This window comes from Miniopterus natalensis, chromosome 6, assembly GCF_054644295.1.
Source record: "Miniopterus natalensis isolate mMinNat1 chromosome 6, mMinNat1.hap1, whole genome shotgun sequence".
NCBI classification, from domain to species: Eukaryota; Metazoa; Chordata; class Mammalia; order Chiroptera; family Miniopteridae; genus Miniopterus; species Miniopterus natalensis.
The window spans coordinates 26,498,365-26,511,398 of NC_142086.1; the positions used below are offsets into that span (position 1 = coordinate 26,498,365).

At 37.8% G+C, this 13,034-nt stretch overlaps 1 protein-coding gene across 3 annotated transcripts in view; it reads left to right on the forward strand.

The window, feature by feature from the left end:
- The window catches only part of CRYBG3 (crystallin beta-gamma domain containing 3), a 100,781-nt gene that overhangs the window by 57,139 nt on the left and 30,608 nt on the right, over positions 1–13,034 (forward strand). For 2 of the 3 annotated variants that reach the window (XR_015714664.1, XM_087818113.1), the window contains exons 13-16: positions 4,781–4,923; positions 5,030–5,156; positions 5,994–6,026; positions 11,986–12,095. Coding sequence is in view for 2 of the 3 variants with exons in the window: in XM_087818113.1 (XP_087674239.1) it covers positions 4,781–4,923; positions 5,030–5,156; positions 5,994–6,026; positions 11,986–12,095 (413 nt within the window). In the remaining variant the exon portion in view is untranslated. Of the gene's footprint in view, positions 1–4,780; positions 4,924–5,029; positions 5,157–5,993; positions 6,027–11,985; positions 12,096–13,034 lie in introns of those variants that run through there. The other variant, XM_087818114.1, reaches the window with a different exon arrangement.

Genomic DNA, 13,034 nt, shown 5'->3' on the forward strand with positions numbered 1-13,034 from the left:
AAACTATGGGTCATGATTCAACACATCTTCCACCTAGTACCAACCAGTTTTCTTTTCCCTCCTTATTTAAAAAAAGAGAGTCAAACGGAAGCATTGCTGATCCTAGAAGTGTTTAGTAATGAACGTGATGGTATCTTCCAAAGATGGCTGTGACTAAAACAAACAAAAAAACCAAAACCTCATCTGACTGCTTGAAATCTACCAATAGAAAAAAACGTGAAAAGATATGAATACTGTAACTATATTTATCGTTAAATAATTAGAAAATATTTGCTATACAATCCATGATAATATATTTGGAAAAATTGGCATAAATTGGCATGTTAATTAGTGCTGCATACAAAATTTGCAGCATTGACAAAAATGAGGGCACATAGTTTTTATGTAAATAAGTAAAAATACCTTCAAAGAAAACCTTCTAGTCTCTTTAAATTAGGTTTTTTTAATTAAAAGATTAGTTGTTAGGTTATAGTTATAGATGTTTTCATAAGCCTCATTATAATCTATCATTTTTCAAGGACCTTATTGCATACTTACACTTAATCTTCACAAAGGCAGTGAGATACTCATATGATTCCCATCTTGCAGATATAAAACTGAGGATATAAGAGGTACTGTGCCTGAGTATAAAGCTGTGATTTGAGGGCCAGTGTGCCTCTCTGGAACCTATGCCATATAATTCATTTTCATTTTTTACAAAAAGCATTTTAACAATGGAAAACTGAATCTCATTCAAACAAAGGTTTCATTTGTAGTTGTAAATATATGGTCATATTGCAGACCAATACACATATAAAATAAATAATTATTTACATGAACTTTCAGACAGTTTACTTATAATTTAAATTTATGCCCACTAAAATATTTTTTATATGAAATATACTAAAGTTACATGTTCAGAAAATTGAAAATTTAAATATGTATATATTATGGAAATGCTTTAAAAACTTGCTTATCAAGTATACTTTAAAAAATTTTACATTCTCTAGACATAGCATATAATTTGAGAGTTCTCTTTTTCTAAAAAATCACTTTATTGAGACATGATTGACATGTAAAGAGCTGTACATATTTAATGTATAGAACCCAGTGAGTTTGGGGATAAGTTACACCTGTGTAACCATCAACCACCATCAAGACCAGAGACATACTCATCACCTCCCCAAATTTTCTTCCATCCCCTTTATTATTACTTTTGTGTGTGTGATAATAAGACATAACGTTAAGGTCTACCCTCTTTGAAAAATGAAGTATATAATACAGTATTTAAATATAGGATTTAAAGCTTTGTGGTTGTCACAGACCTACATAAGTTAGCAAGTAGAATTGGTGTGAGACATCTTTTCCCCACAGGGACTCTCAGGCGTCTCTTAACCTTGGAAAGAGTGAAGTGCTACATTTAAGATCTAAGCTGAAGTAATATGAAATAAGAGGATAGATAGAAAAACTGCACAAGACACTGCAGTTTGGAGAGGACGACCAGAAATGTGTTCCCAGTTCCAAATGAGCCAGGCAGATGGGTCGACTTGGAGTTGATTATTTTTTAAAGGACAAGACCAGAAGGAATATAGCAGTATTTAGACTCCAGGGATTAAGGAAGGAATTTTTATTTTTTGGCTTCCTTGACAAAACTGTCTTGATAGGCTTGTTTTTCCTCAGTTTTTCATTAGCTTTTGGATTTGCTTTTCTGATTTTCAGACTTCGGGCCTCTTTTCAGATCTCTGAAACCAGGTGGAATGCAGCAGAGACCAGTATTTCTCCTAAATTAATGAATGTACTTGTGTCTCGTGTCACGTCGTCCACAGGGGCTGTAGCATAAGAGCTCCAGGGCCTGGTCAGCTGAGGGATTTTATGGAATATTAAAATAATCAAATTACTGATCCTTAAGACTTATCTTTGGTCCTGTGGCAGCTGCTCTTTAGTTATCTCTAGCAGCAGGAGTACTGTACCTGAGACTATATTAAACCAGATCCAGATTTTTCAATGGATGTAAGTGCCTTTTTTTAAAAATCATTAATTTTTCTTTTTAAAGTATCTTTATTTCAGAGAGAGGAAGGGAGAGGGACAGAAATAGAAACATCAGTGATACGAGAGAGTCATTGATCGGCTGCCTCCTGCACACCCCCTACTGGGGATAGAGCCCGCAACCTGGGCATGTGCCCTGACCGGGAATCGAACTTCGATCTCCTGGATCATAGGTTCGATGCTTAACCACTGGGCCATGCTGGCCAGACTGGATGTAAGTGCTTTAAAAAAAGAAAGTGGAATATAGATTTGAGGTCATTCCATCATTATTCCTTCTCAAGCTGTAGAGCTCCACTTTAATCAGTGTGACTTCTGAAGTTATTTAATTATGCCTAATAAAGCAAGGATGATAGTGACCTAGTAACCTTGTGGGCCTTACTCAGGATGTGACTCTGAGTGCCTGTTGCAGTCACTTCCAGAACAAGACAGTTAAAAGGTGGGGGGGAAGGGGGTTATTGCCTTTTTAAAATATTATATATTATGCTTTGTACACATGACCCTGGAGGTTCAGCTCCAGGTGATTGGAGTTGGCTTAGAGTTAGAAGTTTTCCCAGAAGGGGCACCATATTGACGGCAGCTCGTCAACTAGATCAGATATTGTGTATTTGATAGGTTTGAGGGAGAAAATGCAGAGAGGGTCATAACTGCGAGAGTGGTTCAGAAGCGTACTTAGAAAAAAATGGAAGGCAAGAGCTATAAGGCAAAAACCATGAATAAACAAAAGCAGAAGATGGAAAGAGGAGAGCGATGCCATCTGGGAGACCCCACGGCCCTTGGTCTAGTCTCTGGGAATGGGAGACAGAGCAGGAAGGACAAATACAAGCCATGTGAGTAAATTTAGTTGTGAACTCATGCACTGTCAGCACTTGCACGTGGCTGTGGACCCTGTGACAGTGGATTCCTCCTCTGCTCGCCTTTGTGGCCTGACCCTCCAGCCTGCTTCCCAGCTCACTCTCCTCACTGCTGTCACTCCCTCACAACCCACAGAATTGATTTGTGCAAATCATTGCTCAAGTAGAATACATCACATCATAGCACAAGTTATTTTAATGAAAGGGTCCAAATAGCACACATGCACATATATGTATTTATTTAGTTTTGTCTTTGTCCCATTTGACTCCAACATAAAACAACGAATGACCCATGTATATTTCAGCTTACCCTTGCTCCCCCATTTTTAAAACCCTAACCAGGAGCAGAGAGTAGGTAGTTATGGAGGTAGAAGTAGAAGCAGAGATGGAACATTCCAGAGTCACCAGAGAGAGAGAGGAGAGGTCCGTATAATTGAGAGCTGCTAAAGTCCTTCCCATTTTGGTTGGGCCTGATTTCATTGGTGGCTGTTGATACCGGTTCCCAACTGCCTTGAGCTAGTTAGGCATTTTCAAGTTGGAAGAGAGACAGGCATTTCAGGTACTTCAGATGATGGAAGTTTATATTGTCAATACAACCAGGTTTGTTGATGTGGCACCATGGCTGTAAACATCATACTTCAGTTGGGAGTCTATTTCTGGGGACTTTAAGGGGGCAGATCACTATTAGAGTCTTGATTTCATCTGGAAAATGGCAGATACATAGCTGTGTTTTTTATATAAGTGTGATTATCTATATACATATGTATATATACATATATTAATATGTTATATTAATTATACATATATTAATATATGTTATATTAATATATGTATATTACTCAGTATAATATATTACTCAGTTTTCTTAGTTGTAAAATAGGAATTATAGTAGTGTAATCTCATGTGGTTGCTCTTTTGAAAATAATGCACATAAAGCTCCAACCAGTAGTAAATGTAGAATATTTTCTACATTTACACTGTTAGCTTGTTGACTCATCATAATTATATTTATTCCGTCAAGTGGTAGATGCTTAAAAGTTTATCTTGATACACCATTTGGACATTTACATTGTTTACAGCTCTTTACTATTACAAATAATGCATCTTTGCTTATAAATTGCCTGCTGTTTAGTTTCTTTAAGAAACTCAACTTTAAACAAAAAAGAATTACAGGTTCAAAGAATGTTGACAATTTCAGCCTTTTAAATATATTTATAAGTTATTATCTAAAAAATCTGTCCAGTGTATATTTCCACCAACAGTGTTCCCTGACCAAACTGGATTTTAAAATCCTTCTTAATTTAAAAAATGAAAATTGTGTCAATCGTTGTTATTTTGAAATTATTTTTATTAGTGAAATTTGACATTTGCTTATTTTTAATTTTTTTGTAAATTATCTGTGTTTTTGCTGACTTATCCTTTTGGGTCTTAGAGTTTTTCTGATAATTTTGTTTCAAACATGTCTGGCTAAAAATATTTTACATTTTTTTCCCAATTTAATTCTTAATATTTTTTTCTTTTGTCAAGCAGACAGTTCTTTTCCATTTCATTTAAACACATAAAATCCCCTCCTTCATTGCCCATTGGCCATTTTGTTTCAAGTAGCTTTTGCTCTTTAGGCATAAGTGAGACTTTAGTTTCCTTTACAAGTAGTGTTATATATGGTGGCCTGTAAGTCCTAGCAATTTACCAACAGTTGACTAATTTCTATTTATATGTTTTCCTCGTTAAAGTACAACTTGAGGCCTTTTTTCTTTTTTTTTTTTTTTTTTTTGGTCCTAAAACAAGTTAGGACTAGTAACTACTAAAATTGTTTCCACAAGTATGTGAAAATTGTGCAGAGATTTCGCAGTCTGTAAAACAAAACGCATGCATTTTTCTAAACTTTCCTCTCCTCTTTTTAGAATTTTATAGAATCTTCCATCACGCTGTTTGAGTCTGACCTGGAAAGTGGGAAGTATATTGACATTGCAAATCAGGAGATTTCTGACTTAGAAGAAATGGGCTTCAGCAATGAAACAAGATCCATTCATGTTAAAAGTGGAGTGTAAGTTGTCTCCTACCTTGAGAGCCTGGGGAGGTTCTTTGGTGTCTGAAACTGTTGGGTGCTCGATTCTACATCACTTCTGTTCTTTTTCCTTTCCCCCTACTAGATGGGTTGCCTACGGGCAGAAGTTTTTCTGTGGAGAGCAATACGTTTTAGAGAAAGGGAAATACAAATGCTTTTTTGACTGGGGAGGATCTAATGACACAATCATGTCAATACGACCTGTCCAACTGGTGAGTTAAGTGTGACCGCAACTAATGCCAGGGGCGCGGAATGGTATGAGTGTGGAACCAGCTTCTCCAAAATGGAATTGTTGAACTACGTGTATGTAGAGAAAATGAAACAGCAGATGGAGTTCTGTAGCCTCCATAGAGAGCTTGTGTGTGATACTAGCACACTGATGAAGAGGCTCTGTAATCTGGTCCGTTCGTTCATTGAGCAGCGTTTCTTTAGTGCCTCTCTTCTCTGCCACTGTACTGTTTCACTGAGACAGGAGTAAGACTGCCCTGATGGGTCTCGGCGTCTTTGAGGAGATAGGCATGTGGACAGTTAATTATAGAATGACTAGTGGGAAAAATGAAGTGTGTTGGCAGTGGGAGGGGTGCAGGGGAAAGCGAGCCCTCAAAGCCTGGACAATTGGGGACTGTGCCACAGCGGGGATACATTGAGTGATATCTGAAGGGACAAAAAACAATTTTTCCAGGCAGGGAAGTGGAGCAGAAAGGGCATTCCCCAAAAAGCTTGTGGAATAATGAACACTACGGGATGGTATGGGTGCCCGTGAAATAGTTACGGGGGAGCGGATGGTGGGAAGTTCAGACACTTTTGTTCTAATAGGTATTGGGGCAGATTTTTCTTCCAGTTACAGTATTACTCAAAGTGAATTAGTAATAAATACAAAATTATTATAAGATAATTCAGTAAGTTATTTGAGGGTCATGGCCAATTCAAGAAATCTAATAAATTGTCTAGACTTTTTTTCCCCATTTTCCAAAGGATATTTTCAACACTTTCAAAAAGACAACAAGGATTATATGGTTAACAATTTTTTTAAATGTTTTGTTTTTCAGGAACCACTTGGGATAAATGAGCCTCCACATTTGGTATGTTTAAAAATAGCCTTACCTTGGGATTGTTAAATTGTTGACTAATAGCATATATGCCCTTCCTCTCAAATCCTTTCCCTCAGATAACTTGCGGCCGAGTCAGGGCGGTCTGCACTGTGCTTGGTACCTACGAGATGAAGACAGCCCGTCTCCGTTAGTGGTCGTTCCGGCCTGGATGTGGCCCACCTCCTGTTTTCTTCTGCTAGAGACTCCACTTTGGCCACTTTGGGATCATTTTGAACCTCTGCCACTCTTTCTTCCCTGTTGCCCATCTGTTCTTGAATGTTTTATTCTTATTCAGCACATGGAGAAATCACTGGCCATCTTGGCGTGCTTATTACGTAATTGTATTCCGAATCCCTAAATCAGAGATTTCTTAAAAGCACTAGTTAAATTGCAGCCTTCTTTATTTCTGGTGTTAGTGGTTTGAAGGCTTGGACAGTACTCTGGAGCCTAACGTTTGTTTATTGTCCATTGAAGGCTAGAAATTGTGCCTTTTTTTTTTACTTTTTATTGAATTTATTGGAGTGACATTGGTTCATAAAATTAAATAGGTTTCAGGTGTACAATTCTATAACACATCATATGCATATTGTATTGTGTGTTCACCCCAAGGCAAGTCTCCTTCCATCACCACTTATCCCCCCCATACCCTCTTCCACCTCCCTCCACCTCCCCTTCCCTCTGGCAGTCACCATACTGTGGTCTGTGTCTTTGAGTGTTTGGTTTTTGTTGCTTAAGTCACCTTCACTGACTTAAGCCAGGAGGGAAAAGCAAGTACCACATGATTTCACTCACATGTGGAATCTAATGAACAAAATAAACTAACAAACAAAATAGAAATAGACTCATAGATACAGAGAACAGACAGCTGTCAGGGGGGAGGGGGCTTGCAGGGCTGGGTGAAAAAAGTGGAAAAGAAATTGTGCTTATTTAGTGCTTGCTTAGTGCTTCTGATAACTCTGAGGTCAGGATTAATCCCATTTATTGAGGAGCAAAGCAAGATTTAGAATTTGTGTCATTTCACACAACAAATAGCAAAATAGGCATTATCTGGTATCGCCACTGAACCACAATTTCAGGATTTTACATCAAGAAAAATATTTCATGATAGGAGCTGTATTACTTTAGGAGGAAGAAGGAATGAAAAATTGCTTCCTCTCATTGTAAATAACAAATTTGGAAAGTTTTCTGTCTAAAAGCAAATATATTGATTGATTCTAATTATTTGACATTTGCTAACTTACATAGTGCTGAATTCTTCCTTTGAGTTCTATATTTCTCATGTTCATGTCAGTGTTTATATATTTCATATCAGCTTAATTTAACCATGTTTCTATTTACAGTGCTTCCAGGTTTCATTTTCTGATTAACTCAGGCCTATTGGGAACATTTCCTTTCTAAATACAGGGAGGGGCAAAAGGAGGTTTACATTTGTGCGAATGGGAAACACAAGAGTTAAGAAAGCTATTGTAATCATCATAACCTGAATGTCTTTTTCCATACGAACTGCTGGAAACCCACTTTTGCTCCACCCTATATAATCGAGCTGTGGTGTTTAGAGACACTTCCTGCCAGATATTTATTTTGAATCTTTGTAAAGTCCAGCTGTGGACTCTTAAAGCACTTTTCACATGAATCAACGTATCTTAAGAGTTAAATAGGGATAATTCCTAACTGCACATTTCTGAGTTTTAAGTGCAGATAGAAGTTACATTCTTTTAAGCTCTGTCTCTTCCTCCTACGTCCCTGTTCTTTGTGTGGACTTCCTTGTTTCGGGCAGATTGCTCATAGGGCTTTCTTCTTAGTATTTCCAGTCTGACTTGAAGAGAAAAGGAAGCAGTGCAGAGCGCCCAGTGGAATCAGCCCTTCATTTTCCTGGCTATGGCTCAGCTATTGCCTTGTGAAATAAACATTTCTGACAGGTGGATGGTAGCTGGGTATTTGGTCACATGCAGACAAAGTCTCCTTAGTTTAGCCAGTATCAAAGCTCATATTATTTCCACTGGACCCAAGTTTCGGAGCGCATTGCTTGTTTTACCCAAACAGAAAGGATTGGCTGGCACTCTGGTTCCGTTCAGTAGCTAGAAAGCATTTCTTCTTTATAAGTTGCTGTGACAGTCAGACTCACCATTCAGATGCTGTGTGCAGGTGAAGCAGTAGTTTTCTCTGCAGAATAAGGAAGTTATGTCTCGGAGTTCAAGTCAGAGAGAGAATTGTTTTTTATGCTGATGATTTGACAGGGAACCTCAAGCATCCTAAGAGAGGAAAAGCCAGAAAATGTATGTGGATAGAGATTGATATACATCATGAGAGTTATGTTAATAAAAATATTATTGCTGATGTGTAAGCATGTCCTGATGAGATGTGTCTTATTTGGAACATAGAACAATACCTCCTTGTATTGAGAAGATTGTTTCTGGCTAAAGCTCAATCACCAAGCCTGTTGCCAACTCAAAATATAAAGGATCATTATAGAGTTCTTCATATTCAGCAGGTGGCATTTTATTTTTTCTTCCCCAAACAAAACAAAAAACAAACCATGCGGATTGTGTTCATAATGTCATCACCCTGCTCCCCACCAAGTCCAAATCAGAAATTTCATTAAATTAAGTCTAATAACAGTGAGTTGAGTTTTCAAGGAGGTTGTATTCAGGTCCCATTCCCTGGAAATTCTAACCGCTTTCCCCCTTTGACCCAACCAAGGACTTTGCTTTCCTAGAATCTTTTTCAAGCCTACTTGCAAATACAATAAGAAGTTTGGATTTCTTTAAATACTGAGCCCCTGTTTCATTTTATGCATGATTCTGGCTGAGAAAAAGCAACTGGATGTTTTCTAGTATTGCATAACTCGGCCACATTGAATTTTAGAATGATTGCAGACTTTTAATACTTGTGGTTACTGTTATCATTGATGGCAGATAGGAAGACAGCTGTTTTAGTCAAATATCATTACGATTCAAGAGCAGTAGAGAAAAGCACTTATTCATGGTCCTGTGACCAGACCATCTTTATAGAATCCAAATGCCAGAAATCCTCAGGAAGTACTTCTCCAAGTAAAGAAAACCGTTCCCTGAGTAATCAGGGAAGTCCAGTTATTGTAGAACATGTAAGTGATGGGAAAAGTAGATAATGCTACAGTATGAGGCAGTGTGATGCAACGGAAGATTGGAAGCAAGACTGTTCTTTGTCTAACAATCAGCATGTTTGTTTGAAGGAGGCCCACAGGGCAGCAGAAAGTCAGACAGGGGAGAATGTTTCTCATAGAAATTATCTTAATATTGGAGTAAATAAAATTCTGATATTGTAGATAAATTGAGTATAACTTCTGTGTTTGGTTGGTAAATAAGCTGTTGAGTTTTTAGTTTTTCATATTAAATTAAATACCTATTACATTTATTCATATATATCATAAATGAAAAGTATATAGTAAAAAAGCATTTCTGCAAATCTTCATCATAAAGCAGTGATAATTTCTGCCTCAAAGGACAGTTCTAGAGAAGAAATAAGATAATATATGAGAAAAGGCACCTTGCCTTGCAAACCAGTGGTATAGTCTCTTTTTTCCCCCCTGTTCTTGTGAAGGATTATATGTAGATCTTTTTTTATTTTATTGTTGAGAGTATTACAGATGTTCCCTTTTTCCCCCCTAGATCCCTTCTACCCCGCACTCTTTTTTTTTTTTTCTGCTTCCATACAGTTCTATTTGGGGGACCAGTAAGAATTGAGCCATGCCCAGACGGCACAGAGGGCTGGGTGTGATTTGAAATAAACTCATCTTTCATTTATCTACTTGCTTATGTTCTAAGCAACCTATCTAATTTTTGTACATTTATTCTACATTAACCTAGAAAGGAAACCAAAATAGTTATCCAGTTAGCATTCCACAGGACCTGATTTTACCAAGAGTAGAAACCACAGTTTGTTATAACTAGTAAGTGCAGTGTTGGTTTCTGTATGGACCTTCCTCAGAACATTATGAGAATTATTCTATTCTGAGGCATTTGTGAGGTAGTCGGAGTGAAGTGTTACTTTTCTGGTGTTGCTCAAATTTTGAATAAACTAAATCTCATTTTAGGGCTAAAAATAAACTCAGATGAACATTCAGCCATGTTTTTTTAGTTTGGGTAAAGAATAGTTTAACCCATAAATCAAAAAGATACTTTATGGCAGATCGTGTGTGTGTGTGTGTGTGTGTGTGTGTGTGTGTGAATTTTAATTAATGCTTCTGGGTATGAACACAGACAAAAGTAGAGGTGGCTACTGTACGTGTCAACTTGCCTTGTCAGTTGTCCAGGACTTGACATTTCATGGTGAAATATTGAAGTATAAATCTTAAGCTCAACAATATGAAAACAAACTGGAAATACAAGTAGTGGGTGAAACAGCCATGATCTCTGTTCTCATGTGGCTTTTCCAAGTCTTACTGTGAATTAAGATAATATCTGCATGTAGGAGAAATTAATTACATTTTTGGAAGTTAAATGTGATTTACTTTTAGACTCATGTTTTCTAAGCCTTTAAAATATAGCCTGAAAAACTACTAACCAAAATATATGCTCTTATCAAGAAATTGAGGGGCAGTTTCCCTGGACATGTAGAATTGTTCTTATACAGGAAATTTTCCAGGAGTCTGTCTCACTTTGGACTTCCTTTTTATTGCTATCCACTGTGTGCACCAAGAGGACCATGGGGGAAACTTGCTGGATGTCACCTCCTTACGGCAGGGAGTCCCTTGGAGTTTTAATGCTCCAAATGCAGCCTGGTTTCACAATAGGAAGTCGTGTTGTGCAGGCGGCAGTTGGTCAGGGGAAATTGGTCCTCTCACCTCCCTGGTTTTGGCTGATCTTTGATATCAGACTAAGCAAGCTCAAAGCTGAATGATGTAGTCAAGAAAGAATTCCTCAGAACTCAGGGAACCTCGGCCTCTAAGGGCCCTGGGGAAGAAGGAGGTGAATATTCGCTGCTCAAAGAAGCCTGTTTTCCACGATGACCGCATGAGCAGCAGAGGGGGCCATGCTGCAGATCGTTCGTTATGACGCGTTCTTAGCCCGGCGCAGGCCTGTCCATGCAGGGTAGACCTGCGGGCCGTGGCATTTCAAGGCTCTGATGGATTATTGAATATTTACAGGGCTCATTAATTTTTTTCTCACCTATTATAGATCCAAGGTCGCTAGAGTTGTGGATACTGTATCTCTGGTCTAAAGGGAATTATAGTTGAGATTTCATGGGAGTGTTTTTTAGCAAAAAGAACTAAAATTAAAATGTCATATATAATTGTAAGCTGTACATTTAAGGTGTTCTTATCAGTAAAGTGCATCCTGTAAACCGAAGTGCATTACCCAGGCATCTTTCCTCCTTCACCGTAAACCTTCTACTAATCCCATCGTCACCTTCACCACCTGCTGCTCTGCGCTCAGGGCCAGCTCTCGCTCGCTTTGGGCACGTGCTCACTTTCTCGCCGCCTCCCTCTTAGTAACAGTGGATCAGGAAGACCTGGAGAGAGAAGAGGCATACCAACCACCCCTCATACTAACGCAAGCCTCCTTTGTGTTTAGCGCTAAATTGCTTATTATTTTATACCTGTAGTGTCATCGCAGGAGATAATCATTGTTTGATACAATGGACAAGGACCATGTTTTAGTGGAGGAGGGATTCTGATTTACTCTTATAGGTAGAATTGTTTTCAGGGCTTCTGCGTCCAGTATTTTGTGCAAGAGATAGATGAAAATGGTAAATAAATGATGACATTTCTGAAAACATGAGAGGGGGAAATGTAAGTTTAAGGAAAATGTCACCCTTGACATGGATTAATTGAATAATAAAACAGTCTAGTATTTCACTGAACTTTTTATAAGGACATGAAACTAAATGTTTGCTTTTGTGATGCTGTCAAACAATTGTCTTCTGTGTAATTTTTGTATATTCTTTTTGTGTTTTTGGTGTTTTTTTTTAGCTCAAAGCATTCAGTAAACCAGGGTTCCAAGGTGAATGTGTAGATTTTACAAAAGAAACTTCTGATTTGACTTCATTCATTCCATGCTCTTTTAAAGTTCTTCGGGGCTGGTAAGTATGCTTATTGAGTGTTTTCTGTTGTTGTTTTAAAACTAAATTTCTTTCAAATTTACAGATTTGACCTGTATTATTTTTTGCTTGCACAGTGAAATTTTAAAAATGTTTTTATTCATTGCTTAACCGCTAATTAGCCTATATTAACTTTGTCCAACTCATATTATGAGCCATTGTGTAACAGAGAGAAACAGGATGCTGATTAGCCCACTTTGGATGCATTTGAGTGACTTTTTTTCTTACTATATGTTTATTGTGTAGCATAATCGAATGCTATAAAAAATTAGTGGTTTTTGCCTGGCCGCTGTGGATCAGTGGTTGAGCGTCAACCCAGGAACCAAGAGGTCACCAGTTTGATTCCTGGTTGGGGAACATGCCCAGATTGTGGGCTCAGTCCCCAGTAGGGGGCGTGCAGGAGGCAGGCGATCCATGACGTTTCTCTCTCGTCCATGTTTCTCTCTCTCTCTCCCTCGCACTTCCTCTCTCTCTCAAAATCAATGAAGACATGTTTCTTTTTAAAAAATTAGTGTTTTTGTTTAGATAAGACATTCCTCAATTTTAAGAACTGTTTTTGTTTAGAGTATTTATCATCCCCATTTCACAGATGAGGATCCCTGGTTCAGAGTTAGGGTTTCCCCAAGATCACACACCAGATACCAGACCCAGCATGGCTTGGTCGTGCTTTATTAAGTCCTATGTTCTTCCAGCTGCAGCAACATACTGGATCTTTTTCACAAATATATGAAACGGTGTATAAGTCTCAAGGCTGCTGATATATATGTATTTATACATGTATGTGTGTATACATATATACTCTGTTTATTGACTTTATAAAATATACATAACAAAATTATTTTAACTATTTTAAGTGTACAGTTCAGTGGCATCTCTGTGTATCAAATATCTACCTAAGAACTCATCAAAGTCTCTTTATTC